A 26,055-nucleotide genomic window follows, 5' to 3' on the forward strand; every position below is an offset into this window, starting at 1 on the left:
GTGTTAGAGATAGACAGCCACAAAAGCATAGGTCACACAGTCACTGACAGTCTGCTAGCACAGTGCACATAGGGCAAAACAGAGGCACTTTTGTTCTAAAATTATATGCACATTTCTGTTTTGTGCCTGTTCATTACAATTGACCCTGAGGTGATCCTGAGGGAAAAAGCTTGCACTCTAATTTTGAAACCAAACTTATTTTAGATATTTTACATCAGTTTTTAATCATAACTTTACAACATTTGTTTATGTTTTTATTGTATTGTTATATGTAAAAAAAATACATGTTTTTGTTCCATAAAAAAATAGTAAATTCATTTATAATATTAAGAAGTTCCTTCATTGGAAATTCACTTTAGAAAAACAAATATCAGTTACAAAATGCATACAGCCCTCACAGTTTTTCAGCCACTTTATTCAGGCAGAACAGGATAGGGTAAACTAGAATCCCCACCCTCCACAGAGTGAGGAAATTGCAGTGAGTAGTTTGGTTGCTATGCATGTTAATGACTTTGTACCCTGGGCTGTAGGATCTGTTTTAAAAGAGGACGAGCTAGGAAGGCAAGTCTCACACTAGAGGTGGATCGCGATCAAGGCAGTAAGGGCATCAGGACAGAAACAGAGTGTGATTTCTCCAAACTCAGCACAGAGAAAGCCACTAGAGACTGCACAGGGGGAGCAGATTGAAGCAGATCTCCAGTTAATAACAACACAATTGGTTTTGGGACATGAAACTCCTGCCAGCAGCATTCCTTTTGCTTATTATAGCCGTCTGTACATTACACGTGGAAGGTGAGTCTGTCATTATTTTTTTCTCTTAGCTAAAACCATTACATTTCTAAATATGTCGTTGTAGCTATATAATATGAATGTAGTATAAGGATGCATTTAACAACTCTTTTGTTTATGTTTTGATAAAAAGATTATCAGTGTTATTCCACATTGCATTCATTTGTGAAGGGTTGACATTACTTCCAAACTAAATTAACTTGTTCACAGTCACATATATGTTTAAGTTTAAAATCATTGCCTTGTATATTGCATGTAAACTAGAAAGATGACACTAAATTCATGCTATTTAGTTTTATTAAATGAGCTAACGTTAAATGTTGTTATTTACACAATGCATGTATTTATTTTATAAGTAGGCAATGCTTTATCACAGTCATTTATGCAAATATTGGTATAGTTTTTACTCTATTTAAGTCTTTAATAGCCCTCGTATCACTGAATTTGAGAGATGCCCTAATTCTTTTTCCTCCAGGGTCAAAATGCAAATGTTCCAGAAAGGGTCCAAAAATAAGATTTACAGATGTGCAGAAACTGGAAATCAAACCAAGGCATCCATACTGTGAAGAAAAGATGATTATGTATGTAGCATTAATTGTTTTCTTTCTTAATCATAATTGAAAGTATAATTACTCTTATGATATATCTTTGTTTTGTTTACCTGCATGCATAGAGGTTGCATCATGAGGTTCTCTCAGTAATGTTAGGGGCTCATGCATTATTTATTTTGAATTACAAACACACTCATTGTTGCCTCGACTAAGATCCTTAACACGGTGGCATATGCCTTCAATCAAGTAAATGTTTTCCTGATCAGGGCTCATGTTGTTTTAATGAACCTTTAACCCTACTCACTAATCTAGTAAAAAAAAAAGTTTGTAGACCTCAGGTTGCTAAAATAACAAAATTACATTTTGTGGTTCCATCAGGTTATAAATAAGAATGATGGTAGGCATCTTACCACTAATTTTAAAGTGTCATGTAACATGCACAAATATATTAAAACACATAAATGGGAGTTCACACAGCTGGAGTACCATCATTGTTACCTAACATATTTAATTAAATCACAATGGCCAATAGGGAAAAAGATTTTTCCCTTTAGGAATACACTTTTGTTTTATCAATTTTCCAAGTTCTGTATGGTGCTGTTGTGAAGAACTGTGAATCAGAGGAAAACACTGTTGCTCCCAATGCAAGTAAAATTCAGATGGCATCATAGGATGTTTAAATTATTCATTTTAAAACAAGTGTTTTTCTATGTCTAAAGTAGCATCAAAAGAACAGTAACACAATATTGTTACAAAAATATTTTATGTTACTAATTTGGATTTGCTGTGTGTGCTGGTCCCACTTTATCTCTGCAACTCCTTCACATCAGTTAGCCTTACCTGGGGGTAAATTTATCAAGCTTCAGGTTTGAAAAAATGGAGATGTTGCCTATTGCAACCAATCAGATTCTAGTTGTCATTTATTTAGTACATTCTACAAAATGACAGCTAGAATCTGATTGGTTACTATAGGCAACATATCTACTTTTTCAAACCCACAGCTTTGTAAATTTCCCCCCTGGTCATCTATTCTGTTCTCTTCACTGAACTCTAAAGCAGACCTTTTCAGCTATAGACACTGTTAGTGAAAATACATATAATTTCTGTTTTGCAGCACTGTGGCCATTAGTATTTCAGAAAGAACTATTGGGCTATCCTAAAGGGACATTCAATGCAGAAATAGGACAATAAAATGTATAACATCTGCAGATATTTACATTTATGTAAAAATATAAGTAATTCACATTTTTAAACATTGTGCCCATTTAAAGCCAAGAAACACCATTCCACCATTCATCAAACAATGTGCGGAATATTAGGAATCCCACACCGCTATATTAGTTGGCGCTAGGGGGCTTTCAAGAAAAGATAACGTTTAGGGTGAAGAAAATCTCTCTGTGGTGAATAACTTATTGCTTAAAATGGCAGTGAAGCTTGAACAAAGTATAAATATGTTAATTATAGCAACGTATTCAATTTTGCAATCCGTATAGTTAAAAATTACCTTCTATTTTCTAGTTATCTTATTCAGTATGTTGAACCTGTTTGCTATATGCATGCATTGTCCTCTGGTCATCAGACTGTTTGGTGTGACCCTTTTTCAGTCAGTGTGATTCACAGTAACTGATTTACCCCTACTCACTAATCTACTGATTGAGTTCAGGATCTGAAGAATTATGGCTAGTGTGTCTTTCAATAAATTCTTCATGTAGTGCTTACCTTTCCACCACATACATCTTTGAAGATTTTGTGAAATTTTCGGTTATATATGCAAAATAGACCTAAGAATCTATTTGCCAAATATAACTCATATCCTACATTTAACTGCTTGTTAGATACATTCTTTAGCAAAGTGTATTTAACACTACTCCTCCAGGGTTTCCATCTGATGGGGTTGCCTTGAAAATGTATACATACATGGGCACCGCCATTATGTTCTTGTCACATACCTTATACAAAACCATGTTTTAAAAAATATTTGTAAACATTTATCCTGCATAACTGTAAATAAATCATGGGGTATATTCCATGGGACCACCAGTCTCTGCACTCAGTGTAACTATGTGTAGGGCCCACTCACGGGCGTGGACCCCCATCCACTAGCCCAGCCCCGCCAACCTCCTCTGCTATGTACATTGTGTATAGCGTGGACGGGGCAATGTCTTCTCCTCTTGAAAGTGTGACACTGGGATGTGACATCATAGCTCAGCACTGCACTCCCAGACCATTACCAACATGGAGGAGCAGTAGTAGCCCCTCCATGTCAGTGGGTGGCGCACAGTGAGGCACTGTGAAATTAAAAACATTAAATGAGTGCCGTACAGTCACTTCTTTAGTGTTTTAGGTGTCCCCTAAAACCTGGCACCCTGGGTGACTACTTTGGTTTGCCTAGTAGTAGCGCCGGCTTTGCTTATGCAACATCATTACACCTCTTCAGTACACCAATGCAATTACCTTTCAAAAGGCAACCTATAAATTCACTAGGAACTAGTGCCATTGCTGAGACAAGAAGCCATTTATTGAATTGAACTAATATTAATTACAATGAAGCCTACCAATGTTTGGAGAAGCAGTGCCTCCAATATTTTGTACCACTAAAACCTGATAAACAGAACCCTAACCTGTCCTCATTCTAGTGGCTACTAGAATGAGGATAGGTTATTCTACATTTGTTAATATAAAAAGCATAGGCCGTTCTTTTTGCTAGTTTATAGCAGATTTCCAATCTGCAATCTGGTGCCCAATGTAAAGCAGGGCAACCCCTATCCTGGTTGCCTCTTAACCCCTTAGCTGCTGGTGCTTTTATCACCTCTGGGCATACCACTTTACCTGCAGGTGAGCATGAAGTGACACACGCACACACACACACACACGCTTTCCCCCCCAGTGGAGGAAAGATTGCTTTCCTCCGGCAGTATCAGAAAACCTACAGATCGTGGTATGAAGTGATCTTTCTTTACTTGTTGCATGCAGTTGATGAGTGAGACTTATCCTTTGCACTTTATGGAATCATGAAAAGAACAAGTCCCACTTGTCATTAGCACTCAAAGGGTTAAAATAATGTACTCGTTGTTCATGGGCTGCCTGGGACTCTGCTCTGCTGCTTACTCTTGGTAAGGGGAGAGACACCACAAGCTGTAAGTAGCATGCAGCTGACAGCTTCCAGTGCTCTCATTTGTTAATAATGTACAATGATTTATTTAAAGTATGTATGTATAACTTAGTGCCCACCATAGCGGCACTGTCCTATACAGCAGCAGCGGCGCTGTCAAAGAAGCGTCCGCGGCGGTGCTGTATTGTATACATACTGTATAGGACAGCGCTGCCGAAACGGAGCTGCGCAGCAGTTCTCTTTCGTGTGTTTTTTTTTTTTTTGGGGGGGGGGGTCAGACCCCCCCCCCCCTGACAATCCTGCGTGCGCCCCTGTATATACAGAGAGAGAAAGGAGAAAACAGATGGCACCTGTAGCCAAGAGAAATTAAAGACTTTTTATACTCAAAATGGTAGCAACATTTCGAGTCTCTTTTTTTCTTTATACCTATTAGTCACAACATTAAAAGCACCTTCTTAATATTGAGTAGGTCCCCCTCATACTACCAAAACAGTTCTGACCCATAAGGGCATGGACTCCACAAGACCTCTGAAGGTGTCCTGGGGTATCTGGCACCAAGACATTAGCTTCTTTAAGTCCTGTAAGTTGTGAGGTGGGGCCTTCATGCTCAGACTTGTTTTACAGCACATCCCACAGATTAAGATCTGGGGAATTTGGAGCAAAGTCAACTCCTTGTACTCTTTCTAATGTTCCTCAAACCATTCCTGAAAATTTTTTGCACTGTTGCATGATACATTATCCTGCTGAAAGAGGCCACTGCCATCACGGAACACCGTTGCCATGAAGGGATGTACTTGGTCTGCAACAATGTTTAGGTAGGTGCTACATGTCAAAGTAACATCCACATGAATGCCAAGACCCAGAGTTCCCCAGCAGAACATTGCCTAGAGCATCACACTGCCTCCATCTGCTTGCCTTCTTCCCATAGTGCATTCTGGTGCCTTCTCTTCCCCAGGTAAACAATGCACAGGCAGCCTGCCTTCCACATTGTGTAAAAGAAAACTTGATTCATCAAACCAGGCCGCCTTCTTACATTGCTCCATTTGAGATCTGGCACTCACTTGCCCATTTTAGGCAGTTTTAGTGGTCCACAGGAGGCAGCACTGGGCTCTCTGACCAGTCTGCTATGCATTGTGTGTTCTGACACCTTTCTATCATAGCCAGCATTAACTTTGTCAGCAATTTGTGCTACAGTATCTCTTCTGTGGAATTGGACCAGATGGGCTAGTCTTCGCCCTCCACCTGCATCAATGAGCCTTGGGCACCCAGTTACCTTCCTTGGACCACATTTGGTTGCTACTAAATGCTGCATACCAGGAACACCAAACAAGACCTGCCGTTTTGGAGATGCTCTGACCCAGTCGTCTAGCCATCACAATTTGACCTTTGTCAAAGTCAATCAGTCCCTTACACTTGCCCATTTTTCCTGCTTCCAACACATCAATTTCAAGAACTGACTGTTCACTTTCTGCATATTATAGCCTACCACTTGACAGATGCTATTGTAACGAGATAATCAATGTTGTTTACTTCACTTGTCAGTGGTTTTAATGTTGTGGCTGGTCGGTGTGTATATTTATTGTGACAAAGGGAGTGGTTTTCCACAGGCCTCTAAGAGAGGAGTTCGGTATCCAGCTGATAGACTGCAGGCTAAGGCTGGAAACAGTGTTACACATTTGTACAGTAGTGCACGTAGTTTAAAGAAATACAGGTGGAGGACATATGTGTGACAAAATAATAATATAGTATGATTTATCTTGTATATTTTGACGTGGTTTAGAGGTATTTTTCCAAAGCTAATAGCTGTCTGCAGAGAGACTAATTAGAAAGAACAGCTGAAGAGAACTCCTTTATAAAACTAGGTAGGAGTGATACCTGTCTGTCAAGCTAGGGCTGTGGGAGGAGTATATATTATTTAAGCTTGAGTTGTTCATTATGCAGTGTGACCGATGCCAAACAAGCTGGCCGGCAACTAGGGTGTTGGTCTCTGTTAATTTAGCGTTCGGGTCACAATAAAGTGTGTGGAATTTTGTGTTATGAGCTTTTTTGCTCTCTTACCAATAAAAGCAAAGTACAAGCAAGAAGTTGTTGTATGTGCATCACCAGAAGGGTGCGCATATCACAATATATATATATATTTTAAGCATGCCCAAAAATGACCCATACGCCAGAGAATGTAGCAATGTCCAGTTTATTTTCTAGCGCAAAGGACCAATACTATAGCTTGTGATTTTCTAGGCAGAACGGGGAAGGGACTGGGCGTATGCACGTAGTTAATGTAGAATAAGGCTGTGCCAAGTTCAAGTGCATGCAGCAGCGTCCGATTCAAGCTTTGGTCATCTCTAAGGTGCGTGATGTTCAGTCATATCACTTGCACCAGGTACAGGTCTGGTGTAAGTGCATATTACTAGTGATGACAACTGAATATGCATGCTAGAACATGTGTTTTCAATCAGGTGCAACTGTAAATATATATTTTATGTACAGTATATATTAACATCCTGAAAAAAAGTATTTTGTGGGGGGGAAATATTTTTTTAATGTTTATCATTAATGACTATATTTTTAACAGGTGACATTAATTGAGTAGTTTTTTTTCTGCATGTTCTACATGTTATTGGACATATCCTGCAGTGTCTTGACCTGTAGTCATTAATAGACGTACCTTCAGATCCGCTCCTTGTTGAATATGGACGTGCATATGCCTGATATGTGTGTATTTTTTAAACAAATGCACATTACATTCGTTTTGCGTTTCTCGATGTATGAGTCCCATAATGTATACTTGCTATGACTTCAAGGCCATTTGAAACAGTGGAATTATTGTCATGCAAACCAGTTGAAAAATCTCTTTGTGACACATATAGCCTTTACATTGTAGTGGATGCCAGGATCAAGTCATAGTGAAAAAAAATTTGATAGCCAAGAATTTCACCAATGTATGACACTGTCTTTGATATTATAAAACCTTTTTCGTATGTTTCTTTTATCAATTTATTGTGGAAATATTGGAAGTTTTGCACCTATAACATGAGAGATTGTTATTTACTAACTTTGCACAAAGGTGGAAATCTGTCCTATAACCGTAGCTACCAATAAGGAGATGTTGGTTGTTAGTGCAAGTTAGACAATGAAAAGCACAAGTCTGATTGGCTGCAATGGTTTTAGAGCAGATTTCCCCCCTTTAAATTTAAAAAAAAAAAAAAAAACATATGTTCAGTATCACTATACTCCAGCGATCTGATTGTATCATGAAATTCATGGGTTTGCATAAACTGTGTAAAAAAGATACAAAAACAGAATCTAATTTTGTACATTTCTCCCTATAGATTTGATCTAAACTAAAATTATATGTAAACCAGTATGCCACAATAACACATTCCTATCACTTCTGACAAAAAAAATATAAAATTCACATTGGTAAACTAAAAAACAAATACAGTTCTTTCCAAAGAAACAGACTCCCTCTAAACCTAAAAACTGGCTTGAGGTAAACTTCTTGTCATGAATTAATTATATTTTTTTCAATAAGGAAAATGTTGTTGGGCAATAGAGCGAAGTTATTACAGTACACATCGCCACAGCTACAATGAAAAAATTGTGTCTGCTGTCTGGCATGCAGATTACACTTTAAGTATATTTTGTGACATATGTTCAAAGTTAAAATGATGGAGTTAAAAGAAAATCCCAAGTATTTATTCAATGCAATGGAATATACCAGTTAAAGATATACAAAACACATTCAGCGCTTTCTGTAGTAATTACAGAGCCGTAACTTAGAATTCTAGTGCCCTGGGCGAGAAAGACAAATGCCGCCCCCCCTAGACCTCAATTTTAACCAAATTAATCTAAAATATTCCTAAATTGCGCCCCCCTTCAGCGTTGCGCCCTGGGCGGTCGCCCCTGTCGCACAGCCCTAGTTACGGCCCTGAATTAAATCATGGATCCACAGGAAAGCTGACCAGGCTAAATAGCCATTTCTTTCAGCACGGTCTCATTGGGTTTGCTTTGAAACATCACCTAAGCCTGTGAGGCACATTGTGTTATGAAACATGATACAAACACTTTTGTATTAATTGTTTAAACAGGGCTGTGAAACTTGATCTTAGATTGAAAAATGGAGTGAAACAAAATGAATAGGTAGAACAAAGTGGCACATCCTGTTAACTAGCAAGGCAACAAAACATGCGTGATTGTGGTTTTCTAATCCGATTATCCACATTTAGTCTGGAAATTGCAAATTCATCGGCGCATCTTTGGAATGAAATTTAATCACAGAGCTGTTTACTTAATAAATTGTGTTTTGCAGTTGTTGTTACTGTGCCAGCTCTCCCAAATGTCTGACTGCAGATGACCTACATTTTGCTAAGCACAGATGGTATATGTGCTTACTTATTATTTTGCTATAGCCAAATGTATATTCCAAAAGTATTTTTGGGAATACAATTAAAGTAATGATAGTAAATCATTTTTTGAAAACAATTTTTTTTTTTTCTAAATTGACAACAGACATTGTAAACATGTTTCGATTGACCTATCATTATGCAAAGGCCGAGCTGCCCACACACAGGCAGATTGTGTTGTTTTTGCATGCGTTCCGAACGGCAGGATATAAATATCACAAGCACAGATTGGGCCCACATGTAAAGTGAGATTTACTTGTATACTTTGTATATGGTTTGCATAACATAACCAAGTCTGACCATAGATTCGGAATTATTATCAGATTAGCAGACAGGATAAATTCTATAATTCTACAATCACATGAATTCTAAATTTACTGTTTTTAAATCGACACCAATGATTGTTTCAGTTGGCAGAATTCTATAGAGACAGAAATAAAGAGGTTCTCAACTAGCGTACCTCATTTTCTATTGCCTTTAGAAGCTTCCACTTTCCTCACATGCAGTCACTATATGAGGAAGTACTTTGTGCTAAATGAACCAATCACTGTGCCCTTTCTCTAGAATTACTGTATGAAGAATGTGTTCCCCACTTGTACCTCCCCTCTCCCACTCTTAATCACCAGGATTTTGAAACATAAATGTAGGGTACCCATGTGACCTGAAGTTGCTCATGCCATAAAATTCACCACAGTTCAGATTCAGTGCCAGACCAGTTGCAGGAAACAATCCCTGTATATTCAGTTCATTTAGAGGCATGAAAGGTCTGAATTCTGGGAAAATTAACATTTTGTGTTCTAAATTTCTTGTGAATAGAGAGGGTTATTCCAGGAATAATTGGGACACATTGCAGTCCTAACCTCAATAACTGCATGTGGAATCTCATGGTGATTGGTCTGTATGTCACCATATGCTTCCTCTTGCTGTCAGTCTACCTGGAAAGTGGTAACTTCTATTATGACTAGAGAAGGAGAAGAAATAGATGATGGGCATATGGAGTGATGGGGCAGTGCAAAAGCTGTACTGATGTTCCACTGACTAATTTCCCAATGTTCTGCTATCTCCTATTGTGTGCACATGATTTAGCTGTAGCAGTCCTGTGTTGAGTTATATCTGAAACCTTCTCTACTGGGCACAGGTTTACTGACGTGATTATCACTGAACAACATTAATACTCTGTACTTCTTGGAATACAATATCAGCTTCTACTGGAAATATCTGAATTTGTTTCAACCCTCTGGCACAAGTCTGTGTGCCCTGAAAAACATTTTCATGTGTTGTTTTCCAATGAAAACATCTATGTTCCTGGATCTCCTAACAGTGTCTGGAATTACAGAAGGCAGAAAGGGGAAAAAAGGGAGTGAAATACTTTATTAAATATTCTATACAGAAAAATATCATATTGGCAGATAAGTTTATGTATAATTTTAGTTACTCAAGTTTAAGACTGGGAACTATTAGTAAAGCAGCACATTTTTTTAAAGCAATCACTATATAATTTTCCAGTGGTAATAAAGAGTAAACTTAAGAAGTGCAGATATCAATGCAAGAACAACTACAAAATAGTATAATCTGATATATTATCTGAATGTTTTAAATGACTGCGAGCAGCAATAAATATCCCATAAGTGTTCAACTCTCCAGTTCAGTTTTTTAGGGTTTTAAAAAAGGAATAACTGGCAAAAGGCATTGCACAAGAGTATCTGTTGTAAAGGATTACTTATAATAATCCTACTAACTCTTATTGCATTGTTGTCATACCATGTATTCACACAGCAGTTAATAGTTTACCCTGTGGAACGTCATCTCCTGGATTACTCTTCATTCTTGTGTTAGATTTGCTAGGTACAGTATGTACTTCTGTCCGGGAAAGCCATTCCTTGATGGCAGCATAAGCATTGGACATGATAAGCATTTGATGTTGTTCTTGTTGAGAACTAGTCTGTTGTGAGAACTGCCTTTCCAGTCAATACTGTACATACTCAGGGCCTCATTTAGAGTCGGACGCAAAGGCCATTTCAGGCGCATCGTGCACCTTGACACTGATGCGCATGCTCAGTTAGTACCTGTTCCGTCTTCTTTGCAGACGCAGTGTACACTTGCGACAGCTTGCGTCTATCTGTACGAGGGTAAGGGCGGAGTTATGTAGGCGTGAACGTGTATAATAATGATACTATGGGCGTCTACCCGCAAATAAAACCCTAGACGGACTCAGACGCAGGCGGAACACACGTCAAAAAAGAGAGAAAAAGTGCGGCAGGAATGAGGTGGCGCTTGTAGTTAGCTAGCTGCGGAAACTGGCCGCAGCTCGGTAGGGTATTACGAGTGGTTCGCAACTTGGGTTTGCATTTTAGACGCACTTGCGTACAACTCTAAATGATCCCTCAGTGTTCAGAGTGTAAGATGGACATGTTGAGACATATAAAACATGATTTTGTTTCTGCCATTTGACATCTTTCTTATTGATACATCCATATTTTGTAAATGGCGATTGTACTCACAACTACCATTGTACCTATAAAACTGCACCATGTAAAATACATTATGCTATATGATATACATTATATACCATTAAATAAAGTATTATAACTTAATGCATAGCAATAAATGTAAGTGGGTGTTCCATATTATATTTTAAGATGAGCATTATATAACAAATACACAAAATTATGATCCAGGACTTCTTTTTACACACTAAATGTAAAGTGTTATTAGGAATATGCACAGCCCAGGTGAGCTTGAATGATTGATACAGATACTAAAATTAAACTTTTAAGGGAAATTACAAGCACAACAGCTAAAAAAAACACATGATATTACAAGGGGCGGATTATAAAGTTAGCCATGGAAAATATTCTTAAAGTGGGGGTTTGTTAGGTGTTGCAATGTAAACTCAATGGAGTGTGTGACCCCACATGAAAGGGGTGTGATTTTACGCAATGCTATGCAGTCCAATCCTTTTATGTCCCTTTCAAATACACTGAAGATGCTGTGAGCACCTCTGTTAGGTGCACCCAGCTCCCCCTTCACGAGCAGAGCAGCACGAAGTGGGACATGCCTTCTAGCTGACCCAGTAGTGGACAAAGTCCTGACTGAGCGGGACAACACCCCAAAATTGGAAATGTCCGATCAGAATCTTGCAACTTTCACTACTTGCTGCTTGTGTCTTAAGCTCAGTTACTGCTTAGCCAGTGTTTGTTGTAACTGCATTGGGCTGTCGACAGCTGTTTTTATAAAGCCCTATGGTAATGCTATGGGTGGACTCTGTCCTCCAGTGCCAGGAGCTCGCTCTCCAAAATTGGCAGGTTCCACCTTAAATGCTATACATATAGGCAGCATTGCTTGACTTACAAAGCGGACAACCCATTTTACCAGTTTAATTCTCTGCCCTTACTAACAGGAGAATTCAATAATGATCTCTCTCAAACAGGAATATTTGGTGTATTTTTTTATATTTTTTTTTAAATATGGATCACAGAATTTTACTAAAATATGGAAGGGCAAGTGTGTACATTCCTAGTTAATCAGAGTTCTTATGGGAATCAATAAAAGCAAACTATACAGCTAATATCCTAACAAACCAAAAATACATTATTTATTATATTTCTACTACAACTATAATCAACATGTCCAAATTACATTAGTAAGCAATACAAGAAGAGCAATGTTAAATATATATTATTTTGAAAACGCCTCTTTGACATGTACATTTATAGACTTTATTTTAGTTTGCTTAATATTATTGTTTTTCCTTTTAGACCTGAGAGCAGCATTTATACTTGTTTAATGTTATTGTCAATATTTCTATCTTCCTCTGAATGCTTGTTTGCTTTGTTGTTTTTTGCTTGCACTTGATCACAAGCACATAGATGTACACATATCAGGAAGTTTTTATACATATCTGTTTTTCTATGCTGTGCAAAGTATTTGTAATAAACAATAAATCCATTGCAATCGTAATCTAACTAAAATGACATGAATAATTATTCAACTTAATCTACGCTCTACAATTTTTCTCACTTCATCAAACCAGTGTCCTTATTTTAAAATTCTCAATTTAACAGGAAATAAGTAATTGAACAGATTTACTTGCTACTTTAATAGGTAGTATTAAATTATGGTAATGGAAGAGTTTTTATAATAACATAGTCTAACTATATACATCATAAAATATAGAACATAAAATAATAAGATATATTGAATAGCAATATGCAAAATAGATATCATAACATTTTTTAATAATGAACTCATTTTTTCCTAGACTATAAATGGATGCAGTCCCATTGAAACATTGACATAGAGTATGACATTGACATTCAAAGCATTCACACGCATCTCCTAGTGTTGACAGACACCAAGAAATGTTTCTTGCCACTGTTAGTAACATATACCATTTGAATGTGTAATGTCATTTTATCCATTGTTTCAGTATAGAACAAATGAAAGCCTCACGGATATTTCATTCACAATACTATTCACCGTTAAACAATGGCAAAGGCACTGTCACATAATGAATGTATGCGCATTTTGTTCTTCAGAGCTCTGTTTTGCTTTTAGAACTTGTAATTCAATTTTCCTGTGCAGTACAAGGACTTGTAGGAACGAAAATGAGGCAGTTGAACTAGGATGCTGGAGATTGTTTACTAACAAAGTGCAGTAATGCATGGCAACTAATCTGTAAATTGCTGTGAAGCTAGACAGTTAAAGCACACATTTGACTGTTTGTTATTAGTTTGTAATTAGTATTTTTTTTAGTAAATAACCCACATCCTGCACCCACTCAGGACCTGATTATCCAATAGGCTAACTAGGCTGCAGGCTAGGGCACAAGGCCTTGGGGGGTAGGGTTTCCCTTTTTGGGAAAAGCAAGTAGGAGAGACAAGGACAGCGACAGACGCAGGCCCCTCCACCATCACATATTCACTCTCAGTAGCGCTTGTTCATGCTTCCGTTCCACTATACAGTTCTGATTTTAATGAAAACAAAATGAGTGACAAAAGTTCCTGTGACTTTTTAAAAGCCAAATGGAACCGAGTTTTTAAAAATACACGAACATAAACATTAGTGGTGGGGGTGGGTGCAGGAAGCTAGATCTTAAAATAAGGATGTTTTAACTTTAATCTACCACATATTGGCCTGGCGTGGAAGGTGAGGGGGCGCTATGAGCGGATTAGCCTAGGTCAGCCTAGACCCTTACTCAGGCCCTGCTCTTACTGTTGATATCAGCACATGCAATGTCTGTGCAAACACAGTGAACCTGAAACAGTCCTTCACTGCTTATAGCCAGTCCCCTGCAAATGCTCAAAAGAGCAGAGCAGAGATAACAGGAGGTCAGGCTGCTTCCTCCCCGGCATATCCCCCCTCCAACGAAAAATAATTTGCTATGGGAAACAGCAACATAGTTTTCTGGCCCTGCTCAAGGTATTTCCCAATCACATTTCTCTGGTGTAAAACATTTTACAAGGCTTCTGTGAGAAAGCAGTTTTGCACAGAGAAACAGAGACCTAAAAAACATTTTTTTTTTAAATGAAAATTCAGCAACATTTATTTGCAAATGCAAACACAAGTCAAAAATAAAGTTGACATTGCCCAGAAATCAATGTCAGTAGGCCCCATCTAGCAGTCTGGAATGTGTCCATGACATTGTTGTTGATGGCTAGTTGTTGCTCATGAAGCCACACAACCAAGCATATTGAAAGTTTTATTTTTTCTGGTTGTGAGGGCTGATATTTTGTGCTAGCAATAAAAATGTTTGCACATCTGAAGCATTGTATGTTGCCACAGCGAGGCAATTAAGAAAAAGGGGGCAATTAAGAAAAAGCTTTCCATTCCTTTAATTGATATTCAATTCAAGCGTTTTGTTTAGTGGTAGGAATTTCAGATTAGATAGTATCCTATGATGTAACAAATTAAAATGTGCAACATTTCAAAGTAGTGGATATTGGTTCGATACTGTGTGTATATATATATAAAAAAAATGACGCTATACCCATATTATAGGCTTAAATAGGCACGTAAAACAGTCTTAGTAACAGGGGTGTGAAAATAGAGAGTGCAGGGGTTGTGGTGACTACAGGGCACAAAGTGAGAGGAGCAGAGTGCAAAGCAGGAGGCCAAGAGGTGAGAATGGCATCGCTGTTCCCTATCTAAATTTAGCTGTTGGGTCCAGCAAAGCACTGTTCCACCCTGCTTACTATTTTCAGAAGAGCACTACTGTTAAATCACAAAACGTATACATTGTACATTTGTGTCAGCCTTGGGGATGATGACTGGGAGAAAACTGCACGCTAACTGATCATTATTATAATTATCTCCAGATTTAGATATTCATTCACCATGTATCAGCTATTGAGAATTGAGCAATGTTACACTTTTGCCTGCCAATGCTGTTAACTTTCTTAATCAGTGACAAGAGCACTTTGTTTACAGTAATGACACCAGTAAATAAATGTCTTCCGTTTTTTGACCAAATGCTGCAGTTGTTGGTGCCTCTGAATTTGTGTCAGCATCAACAGGTACACAAGGGTATCATCAGCAACATTTATATAGTGCTTTACAATTGGAAACAAACACAGTAATAAAACAATACTGGGTAATACAGCAGGCAGGTTAGAGGGCCCTGCTTGCAAGCTTACATTCTATAGGACAATGGGAGTCTGATACGTGAGGTCAAATTCCACACATTGCAAACTGGTCCAGGTAGAAAGCATAGTTAAACAGTGCCTAATGAGCCATATGATCCAGTCACACATCAATGTTGGGCAGAGGCCCAGAGGGTTGTAGTCTTGTGTGAACTGTGCAGATGGTGGTAAGAGGGTAACCTTGGGAGATTAAGAGGGTGGTTGAGAATTATTCAAATACTGCTGCTAGGGAAAGAAGGGGTCGTTAATCAGTCTTTTAATGCTAGTGATGCATGTCACCAGTTGTCCCACACATCTTGAGTGGCTCGTTTCAGCATGACTATTTTCCTCATTAATTTTTTTCAAGGTGGATTTTTGTCATGGCTGCTAAAAGTACCATTACAGGAGTTGCATCCCGGCCTTGAATTTGATTGCTTAACTTGTAGTCAGTGACTTCTTTTAGCAACATTTTGGGTCTACATTTATACCGTACTTCTTTTCCGTTTCATCATGTCTAATTAATGTTATTATTTATTAATAGAGGAAACAAAAGGATAAATAATCTGTTTGCTTGTAATATTCACTCTGGTGCACTAAAGCAAGATCAATTAAATTATATACATTTTAACTGCTATTTTATTTCTTTTTGCTGTGCTATTCCTTCTATCTTACTCCTTACTCCAATCCTACCTTAGACAGACAAGTGGAGAGAGATTGTGGTAGACACAGTATACTTCTCTTTTTTGTGGTGGCAAAGCAAGGGGGGAGCAGACAGCAGAAACAAGAAAAACAGAAATGCACAGAGGATGGAGAAACAGGAACAGGCATAAGGCAAGGGGACTGGTAGACTTAAGGAGCAGGATAGATAAAAGGAGGGGCAGTGGAGACATAGAGGAAACAAATCGACGTTATGTGAGGCAAGAATTGGGGGCAAGGGAGAGCAAAGTTGAGAGCAAAGTTGATATGTAATGGAGTCACAAGGATCAGATATAAGGCAGAAGAGGCAAGTAGTGTGGGCATGCAAGGTGTAAGAATACTATAGGCATCGGAGTGCTATACGGTAAACTTGGGAGCTATACTCTACACTGTGGGCCTTGAAGATGCAATCATGGCTACTTGCGTTTGCTCTGATGTTTTCTCATCAGTACCTCAATAATGAATCCATTAAAGTTTTATTTTATTTTTTTAAAGTTCATTTTCTACTTAGGTTTCATTCAATGAACTGAATGGAAACAGATGAAACATGTTACATTGGAAACAAAGTAATACAATATACTGTCAAAGTAGAGTAGGAGATATGTTTTGTTGTGTCCATATACCTGAAAACCAGATAAAAAAAAACATATTCAGACTGATGAGTGGGCCATGGGCACTGCTCTTTTGGCCTCTTAGGTATTGTTGCCTGTGATACACATGTTGCCAGCACTTTACTGGTTAGTGAGCAGATACAGTTCTACAAATATAATATACGTGCAAAAATGTAGATTTGACATTTTTTTAGATACAAATCAAAATAAAACACAGATTACTATACACAAGCTCCAAATACTCAAACAATTTAAAGGTTATGCACAGAGAAAACACCATATTATTACATTTAGACATTCTTGGGGAGAGTTAATAAATGTCCAGTTGACTTTTTTTTTTTTCTTATTTTACATTTGGCATATCCAAATGGCCAGTTCTGTAAATAGGCAAGGAGGCTATAATAATTTCTGCTAGCAGTTTTACTTTCTGTTAGAATTTATCTAGAGGGTCCTGCATACTCCGCATTATTGCGTCCAGTACATTATTTTGCAGCACATTGTCCCCAGCACTTTTTTACATAAACAATGGCCACCCTTTTACCTCCAGGTACCTAATGGCCTTAGAGAACCAAATGCTACACTTTCAGCTCCATACACAAAACATACACTGTAATGGCAGTGAAGGAAGCCTGCTGGTTCATCAGCCACGGAAGCCACTGATATGTGGATGGTGCATACGCAGTGAAGAGCCTAACAGGGTCCCACTGCACATGCAACGGTCCCTACTGATGCTCTCCTGAACAGATTGCTGGGCGACTTTACCAAATTTTGCTATGGGCTCAGAGATTGAGTGTAACACCCCTGACTAGTTATACTACTGGCTAAATGCAAGTCCGTTTGCCAACAGTGAATTCCTTTACAGAGGTGCAGGCATGTTCATTGGCAAAATAGTTTGCCTTCTTATTAAAATATATAGCAAGCATCAAGTATTAGATCACATTTTGGTCACCATTTGACCTCCCAAGCGTTATCTAGTCCTATTTTAACTTGAAAGCATGCAATCCTGGGAGGTGATTAATAAGTCATATTTGCCACCTACTCTATTATGATTGTCTATATTAATACCTATGCTTATTCTTTTTTCTATTTTAATTTCTTCTAACATTACTATGTCCTTTGTTTTAGTGTGACCATGCATGTATCCAGACTTAGAGGGCAACAATACTGTTTGCACCCTAAACTACACAGTACAAAGAAGTTCCTCAAGTGGTACACAATATGGAAGGAAAAGAGCAGGTATGTATAATAAAAATTATACGTAACATTCTCAGTAAGTCTTCAATTTAAATCTAAAATATTTGCATATAAACTAAAGTATTTTAAATATTTACTTTATAATTTTGTCCATGAATTATGTGGGACTAAAGTAATATTTCTCTCCATTATTGTGCTTATTAAAGGGGTTATCACATATAAATATGCAAATTTTGTAATTAACAGAGATCAGTTCTGGACGAAAGTGAAAGAAAACAGGGTATTCTAGGTCAGAAAAGCTGGCATGTGATTGGACAGGAGTCACACCAAGCCAATAACTGCCTCCTTCTCCCATCTTAAAAAGCCCATATTATAAAATTGTCTCCTATAGTGTACAGTTGTCAGGTTTACTGGTGTAAGGTAGTGCAGAATCAGAACTTGGTTCACTACCTGAATTTGCCATTACTAAATATGAAATAAAATAATATCTTTGTCTCACATTATCTTCATGGTCTGATAGAAATCGGTGACAACTTTGCCGAAGTAGTTGTTCTGCTTGTCATGTCCTTTGGTTCCTGTGCCTTGGGCACCCCAGATACCAGCAGGAGGATGAATAGCTGGGGCAACTTGGAGCATAGACAATCTATATCCCAACAAACAGCGGGGCTGTAAGCTGGGAGGGAGTTTCCCCTGGGGATTCTCCTCAACTATCATTCCATGATTTTGTTTTTTTTATCAGTTCATTACTTGCTTAAGATTGCGATATACTCTCTGTAATGACAGGTGAGAGGAGTCTATGTTTCAAGTGGTGCACGTATAATTAACCCAAAAAATGTTTCGTTAAAAAAGTTTATTTAAAATAAAAGTCTCTAAAGCTGACTTTTTTATTTCTAACTTTAAAAATGCAGTATGTAATATTAACATGCTGGAATTTATAAATTGTATGAAGGCAGAATCATTTTTGCCCTTCCTTAGTAGAAATACCACTGAAAGCAACCCTGCCCTAGAGGTAGTAATCTTGATTAACATGTTTCATGTTGACAATGAGAAATTGGTGTAGAGATTTTCGCAAGGTTTTAAGCAATTGTAATATCTGGAGAATATATTTGTATATTAGTTACTGCAGTTTCAGTCAATTTAAAATCCAGATTGGCAATCGATGCCAAAAATATAAAAAATAAAAATAGATATATGTATTCCCTCTAATCCCCTTTGTGGGGAACACAAAAAAAAGAGAAAAAGAAATGCAGATTCTCAAAACTCTTTAGAAAGGAACTTCAAGATTGCTCAGCTCAAACGAGGGGGACCAATGTCGTAATAGTAAATAACATTAAATAGCATTAAATATCTAACATTGTTATCTAAATATGAGATATTAATTTTCAATGTTTCTAAAATAATGTGCACTATACCTATTATTTTTCTTTAAACAAAATCCTTTCTCCTAAGTACTGTTTACATTTAGATATTGTCAAGAATGTGATAACGAGCTGCAGTTGACATCTATTAATAGCACCTTAGAGTGGAGTTCATACTTTTCTTCTTGAGGGCAGCAAGTTCTGATTAGACTAGAAATGTCACTCTAATTATTTTATTTGGAAGCATGTGTCAGTCCATCATGAAGAAGCTCCAGCTGTGAGCATGGAAATTTCCCTTGAGAATACAGATTAGCTACACATCCAGCCAGAAGAAAATCGGAACATTTTATATAAAGCCTAAATTAGAGAAACTTATTAAACACTTGATGGCTTCCTCTCTCCTGTTTTAAATGCTACAAAGTTTTGCTAAGTGTTTTAACTTCTAAATAGGTCCATCTGCCGTTACAGAATCTGTGACACCCTATAAACAAGCAATAATGATGGTGACGATGGACTCTTACTCTCCCTTTGATACCACTTGTTCTAGTATTAAAGGTTAAGTGGGTGAGAAAGTAGCTGAATAGCAATGTAGGATGTGAAGATCAGAAGTACTTTTCCAAAGTCTTTGAATAGCCATAGTTTCATCATATCTAGAAGTCCTAATTTTGCCCTATTTCAATATAAGAATTTGTACGGCTGTCTGTGTTAATTAAAATAGCTTTTTTTCGACCTTCCACAGTGGACTCCATTGTCTGCTTATGCTCCAGTACACAAGATTGGCTGTAAAATGTTTATTCTTATATTTTCTGAGTTCCTGGGGCCCATTTACACTACTCTCTTCCCCCCAGAACAATGCATTGGTGATGGTTTCTCTACTAGCACTAATGGCATTAGTTTGATTCATCTGATCCTACTTCACTTGTACTTCTTTGTATACATAACTTCCACTGTCCCGATTTACACGGAACAGTCCCATTTTGAGAGTTCTGTTCTGACCCAGACAGCATTGTCCCATGGATCGGAATGTATGCCCCGTTTCACAGTGAATAGGTGCAGTGCACACCTGCCCTTTTGGCGTGCGGCAATGAAAAGGTCTTTTGAGGGATGTGAAAGGGGTTTAAGGGATGCCTAGTGCTAGGCAGGCCACATATATACAAATGGTTAAGATCAATGCAACATGTCTAGTGTCAAATTGTACCTTTTTATCTATGTCTTTCTTATTTCTTTATTTTTTTTGTCATGGTTCAGACTGGATAAAGTAGGCAATACCAGATTGTAGAAAAATAGCAAAATCCTAAAGTAAAAACGTTTTTACAGCCATCAATGCAGGATTTGGAGAATATGAATCTGTATATACATAAAATTCCTTTTGGAAAAGGCAGATGGGATGGATCCTAGCACTGCTAGTTATTGTAGGAAAATTGCTATGATCATGATGTTAATTCTTCAAATACAGATTATTCCATATGTGCTTATGTGGTAATATACATAACTATTTTTCTGGGTTGTCAGGGAAATTAAGTTGGCCCAACTACAAACAGGATTTAATTACCGTATTTAATTTAAAATCTTTTATCAATGCCTTTCTGTTTACGTACTTGAAGAATTAATGCCTCTTGTTGCAGAGGAAAGTAAAGATTTCATTAGCTAAACAAGTAAACTCTTAACATGTGACGATTCCTGAAACCTGAACAGCTATATCACTTGAAATATAGATGAAGTGATACAATGGAGACTTTGAGAACTGAATTTTATATGGATGCTTTTAATACTTTTAATTCCATCACTTCAAAAGTAATTCCATTTGGGAGCAGTAGCATGATTTATTTCCATGCATTTATGGGAAAAAAAATTATCCATTAATAAATCTTAAATTAAGGTAATCTCATTATACATTACTTAGATAACATAAATATGCAGTAAATTGGTTAAATTTGGAGGTGAAATCAAATTCGGTAGTCTTGAAACACTCCCAAGTAGACCAACTACATAAATTGAACATATACTAATAAACTATACAGCTGTAATTAACTATGGCTCTATGAAGATCTGAAATTCTGTTCACTATCAGTCTGAAAAATTCAGTTCAAAAAGTGTACATTTAAGGACAGTGCTCTAGAATGTCTCCTGCTCTTTTATGTCCCTATCTAATACTTCTAGCCGTTATGGTTGGCAGCATTACCCATGGCTGGTTTGGAATTTTATTGTGGATTCATTGCATGCATTATGTGAAGATAACTGAAAGCTTAGTTTGCCCTGCACAATTATTATAAGGTGAAGCTTTAGCCCCATAACAAGTAACGTGTACATCATCATCACCCTCATCGTCATCAGAAGGGAAAACAAAGATAGATGTACAATTAATATATTCATATTAATTCTTGGGGGGCATATTCAGTTATGTCCAGCGATCACGATTACTCTCAGATGCGCACATAAAGTGCCAACACAGTACCGCAACATCCTGGATTTTCCTTTGCAACCCTATGGGGTGCTCACGGAAATCCGCGGTGTTGCAGTAACGGGAAGTGTGCAGGCGCACATAATCAGGATCGCCGAATGTAATTGAATATGCCCCTCGGTGGTTTTCCCTAAGGAGACTTTAATCCTTTTCCATATGGATCAGGGCTGATGTTCTGAGCTTTCTTCCCTGGCGACGCCAACTGACTTTCATGCACATTCTACGCATTTGACCATTGTCCTTATCCATGTCACTCGTTTGGCAAGGCTACTGACTTATACATGATGTATTAGTTTAATTTCTTGAATTGGCAACTTCCTTAGTGCTTGTTATAATTGTAGGTGAGGAAGAACTAGCAGCCATGGCACTGGTCTGGTATTGTGTTATCGGTTTCACTTAGAATACAATAAATTACACTTTTCTTTTCAGTATAATGTTTTTGAAGGGCAGGAAGCATAGAGTTGTTCTTCTCAGAGGCGGTTTGTGGGACAGTCAATGTTTGTTTATGCTTACCATGTGCCTGCTGAATGGCAGCTGCTAGTTTTGTGACAGTTTCCTCTTCAATATCACTGTTAGATTCATTTTCACAGCAGTTTCTGAGAACAGCTCCTCTATGTAATTTCATGTTGTAATTCTCTGTCACCAGAATCTGCAAATACAGATTGCTTTGCATTGCACACAATTGACAAATTGCAGGAGGCATCAACTTCACTTTTCTTCATTCCAATTGCACTAGCATTCTTCTTTTCTTCTACAATGTACTTCACAATGTAAGGTCTGAGCACATTTGGCCTTTTTTTACCCATTCCAGATGTAAGCTTATCACTTGGCAATACATTATTATTTACATCTGATCATCTCAAGCATGGGACATAAGTACATTATTACCAACATCACTCTAAGGATAACAATCACATCACAATACTACGGTCTCCTCATGATCCACCTGAAACTGCTGTGAATTCAGATTCAGACCACTGCTAGGACCTGACTTATTGTCTTCAAAGTCAGCAAAAACATGACTAATTAAAGAAACGTCTATGTTGTGATTTCATCTGAACTGCTAACATGGGCTAGTCACTGTATAATCTCATGGGGGTTTCTTGTGGTGTTTTTTTAGGGTGAGGTGGGGTACTTTACTTTTAATTCAAGCAAGTAATCATTTTCTATAAAGTAACTTACAGTCAATACATTAAACTTGATATCGGGGCTTTTCAATACAATGTTTATTGATCCTTACTGGTTGGCTTATTTGTAGTGAATGCAACAACTGGACTGATACTACAGTGGCCAAAAAATATTTAGCTAATATAGGGCAAATCTACGCAAATTCATATTCATATTCATATTCATCTAACACTACAGCTTTATATAGAGGTGGAAAGAACATTTCTGATCAATAACTACCTAAATGTTCAATTAGGTTTCATATAGAAGTTTATTGAGTAATTACATGTTTGAGAGGGTATTTTTCATTTTATAATGTGATTTTGTTTTGTTAATTAACATATACAATTTCTATTACTTTTATAGAGTGTATGAAGATTAAGTGGAGAATTACAAGATACAATAGCAGAGGCAATCGTCCTGAAAGAAGACAGAAATTGATGACTTTTTTTCCTCGTTTATGGACTTTACACTTCCGTTATATAAATGCTCCTAAAGCGGGCCTATTGTAACATTCTATAGCCATTTAAATGATAAGACCTTTTAATTCATAACTGCTCATACACTCCTGAATTAATAACTGTCTGCATAATTCTGAAAATGGAAAAAATATTTTGTTTTATTTTATGATGTGTTGTGCATGATTAAAGATTATTAGTATGTGTGAGCTTTATAAGTTCATTTAGTAAGAAAGTAATTAGGTAAAATTACTACTACTTTATTTTTTTCACTACACTTTAATTTTCCTTTTTTATTTGCAAACAAGCCAATAACTTTAAATACTTTTCTTGGCTGCCACAAATGAAAGTTAAAATCATGAAATGGAACTGAACACTTTCTGATAGTCAGTGGAAAGTATTTAGTTATTAACTACACTTCCGCAAAAAGAGCCAACAATATGACAGTGAAAGTTTCTATTTAATTCAAGTCAGTGATTTTACAGCTATTTTAATTGTATGGTCATCAATTAAGCTATAGTTTTTCCATGCCTATAATGCAAACATATTTATTTATATAGCATAATTTTGCCCAACTTGCAGTAAAATATCCAGTTTTAGTGAGGGTTGGAGAACTTTCTTTTAAACAAATTTTTAAAATGGCCTTATTATTTTAAATCATGGAAAAAAGCACTTTGTCACTTAAAATATTCATAAGAAACGGAGTCATTTTTTATTTAAGGACATGCACTTGAATGTTTCAATTTTAATAAATGATCACATTTATCATTATAAACATTATACAAAAAAATTATATTTGCATCTCACATATGTAAAATACTATCCACTGAACAAAAAAATAATAATTTTTAATTTTGCTTTCTTTTTTTTTCATGTCAGAATGTTAATAATTTCTATAGACATAATGTGTTCCATTAATTGCAGGGTATTTCAGTATAAAATAATATGTTGTAATCTCACCAAGATAAATTACGTATTTTTTATTACATAATATTATAAACATAGTAATTGTTATTATAGGAAGAATCGCAGAATTTCCAAAACAAAATGGCTGAGAATGTAGTCACATGTGACACTTGTCTTCTCATCTGGTGAAGCAAATGTCTACCCATTACAGAATGCACCAAGTAGCTATACCTGGAACATTAAAAACATATTTAAAGTTTGGATCATGCAATTAGTTGGATTTCCAAGGGTACAATTCTTCTAGCTAGGCTCAAGCCAATCTCCACTCTCTAAAACATTTGTTATAGATGGTACAGCAACGTGACTTAAAATACACATTATTATTATTTCTAAAAATAATTATTTTTAGCTAAAATCCCACACATTTCCTTCAAGATAAAGTTGTAAAGTTTTAAAAATGTTTATATAGCTGATCAGTCTTTATACATATTTACTATGTGCAAATGCTTAATAGACAGTATTTCATTCAATATTAAACAATATGGTCCTTTCTTACAGAACTTAGTTGGGTAGATAAACGCTTTTTAATATGTAAATAAGCTATGATGAAAAAGGTTTGTATTATTGTGTATATTATCTATATATGTAATGCATTGTACTGCTAAATTATCATGTTATTTAAGTACATTCAGTTTGTAGAAAGTTGCATGGTGGTTTCTTATTCATTTTTATAAATAAATTGGGGAAAAATAAAATGTGTTACTTTGTTTTTTCATTAAGATGTTAACGAGATTTCTTTTTGTTTCTTGAGTTTGCCTGCAAAGTTCAGTGGTGACCCTTACTTAAATGTTGTCATAAACAAAGTTTGACTATTCATAGATATCTTATACAAAGCTTGATATATTCTAATGTGGGTCATAAGCCAATTAAAGCTGTATTGTTACCTAAAGTGGTGAATATTTTTTATTCACCACTTCAAAATGGCTGCAGAACGGGGGTGTGAGCGTGAGGAGCAGAAGCCGCAATGTCCATGAATGAGGCTTCTCATTGGTGCTCTTGTTCACATGTCCCTCACAAAAATGTCACACAGCCCTGGTTTTCAGCCAGGCAGTGTTATTATCCTTGGAGACTGGAGACACACAGCTGTATGGCACAGCCCTACCCCCCAGCCTTAAATAGGTGACCTTTTTTTTACTTTATTAACCAATTGCATCTTTAAAGACCAAGCTAAATGAAGATATTTTTCAAAACGTTTTTATAAGTCTGTAGCCCTCTTCTGAACACATTATATCATGTATGAGTTAGTGACATTAACGATATAAAGCAAGAAAAGGATCTGAGCTAACACAGTTTGATGTAATGAGATGTGCCAGGTATCTATAGAGAAGCTTCCAGGATTGGGCAGGTTTGCTACACTGCTCTGAAAAAGAGCCTTGCTGAGCAGATCCAGTGCTGCGTCTAATGAGTGTTTACAGATCCAGTTTGTATTATTAATATTATTATTATTATTGTTTATTTATATAGCACCACCATATTATTTAGAGATGAGGTTTGAGATGTATGAAGGGTTGGTGTTCTGTCTGTACCTATCAAATGTAACACTATTGGAGTAGTCACCATCTTGATGGTTGGCAGTGTGCTGCTGCTGTGGTGTAAAATATATTTAACAACATACAAAACATTAATCCCCCATTTCCCCTGTTGTAGTATGCCTAGCTGCACCCACCCC

At 36.9% G+C, this 26,055-nt stretch overlaps 1 protein-coding gene across 1 annotated transcript; it reads left to right on the top strand.

Annotated features, from left to right (window-relative positions):
* The first annotated feature begins 507 nt into the window (after positions 1–507).
* Positions 508–25,081, top strand: CXCL14 (C-X-C motif chemokine ligand 14). The gene is made up of 4 exons (XM_075209850.1): positions 508–792; positions 1,265–1,370; positions 17,908–18,018; positions 23,329–25,081. The coding sequence occupies exons 1-4, from the start codon at positions 729–731 to the stop codon at positions 23,342–23,344; spliced, it is 297 nt and encodes a 98-aa protein (XP_075065951.1). The 5' UTR covers positions 508–728; the 3' UTR covers positions 23,345–25,081.
* The last annotated feature ends 974 nt before the right edge of the window (positions 25,082–26,055 follow it).

The sequence above is a fragment of the Mixophyes fleayi genome, chromosome 4 (assembly GCF_038048845.1).
Source record: "Mixophyes fleayi isolate aMixFle1 chromosome 4, aMixFle1.hap1, whole genome shotgun sequence".
Classification (NCBI taxonomy): Eukaryota; Metazoa; Chordata; class Amphibia; order Anura; family Limnodynastidae; genus Mixophyes; species Mixophyes fleayi.

Bases quoted from the DNA above. Each gene is read 5' to 3' on its own strand.
- CXCL14 (XM_075209850.1), top strand. From the start codon at position 729: ATGAAACTCCTGCCAGCAGCATTCCTTTTGCTTATTATAGCCGTCTGT. The intron at 793-1,264 runs GTGAGTCTGTCA...TTTTTCCTCCAG, and splicing joins CTGTACATTACACGTGGAAG to GGTCAAAATGCAAATGTTCC. The intron at 1,371-17,907 runs GTATGTAGCATT...CCTTTGTTTTAG, and splicing joins TGTGAAGAAAAGATGATTAT to TGTGACCATGCATGTATCCA.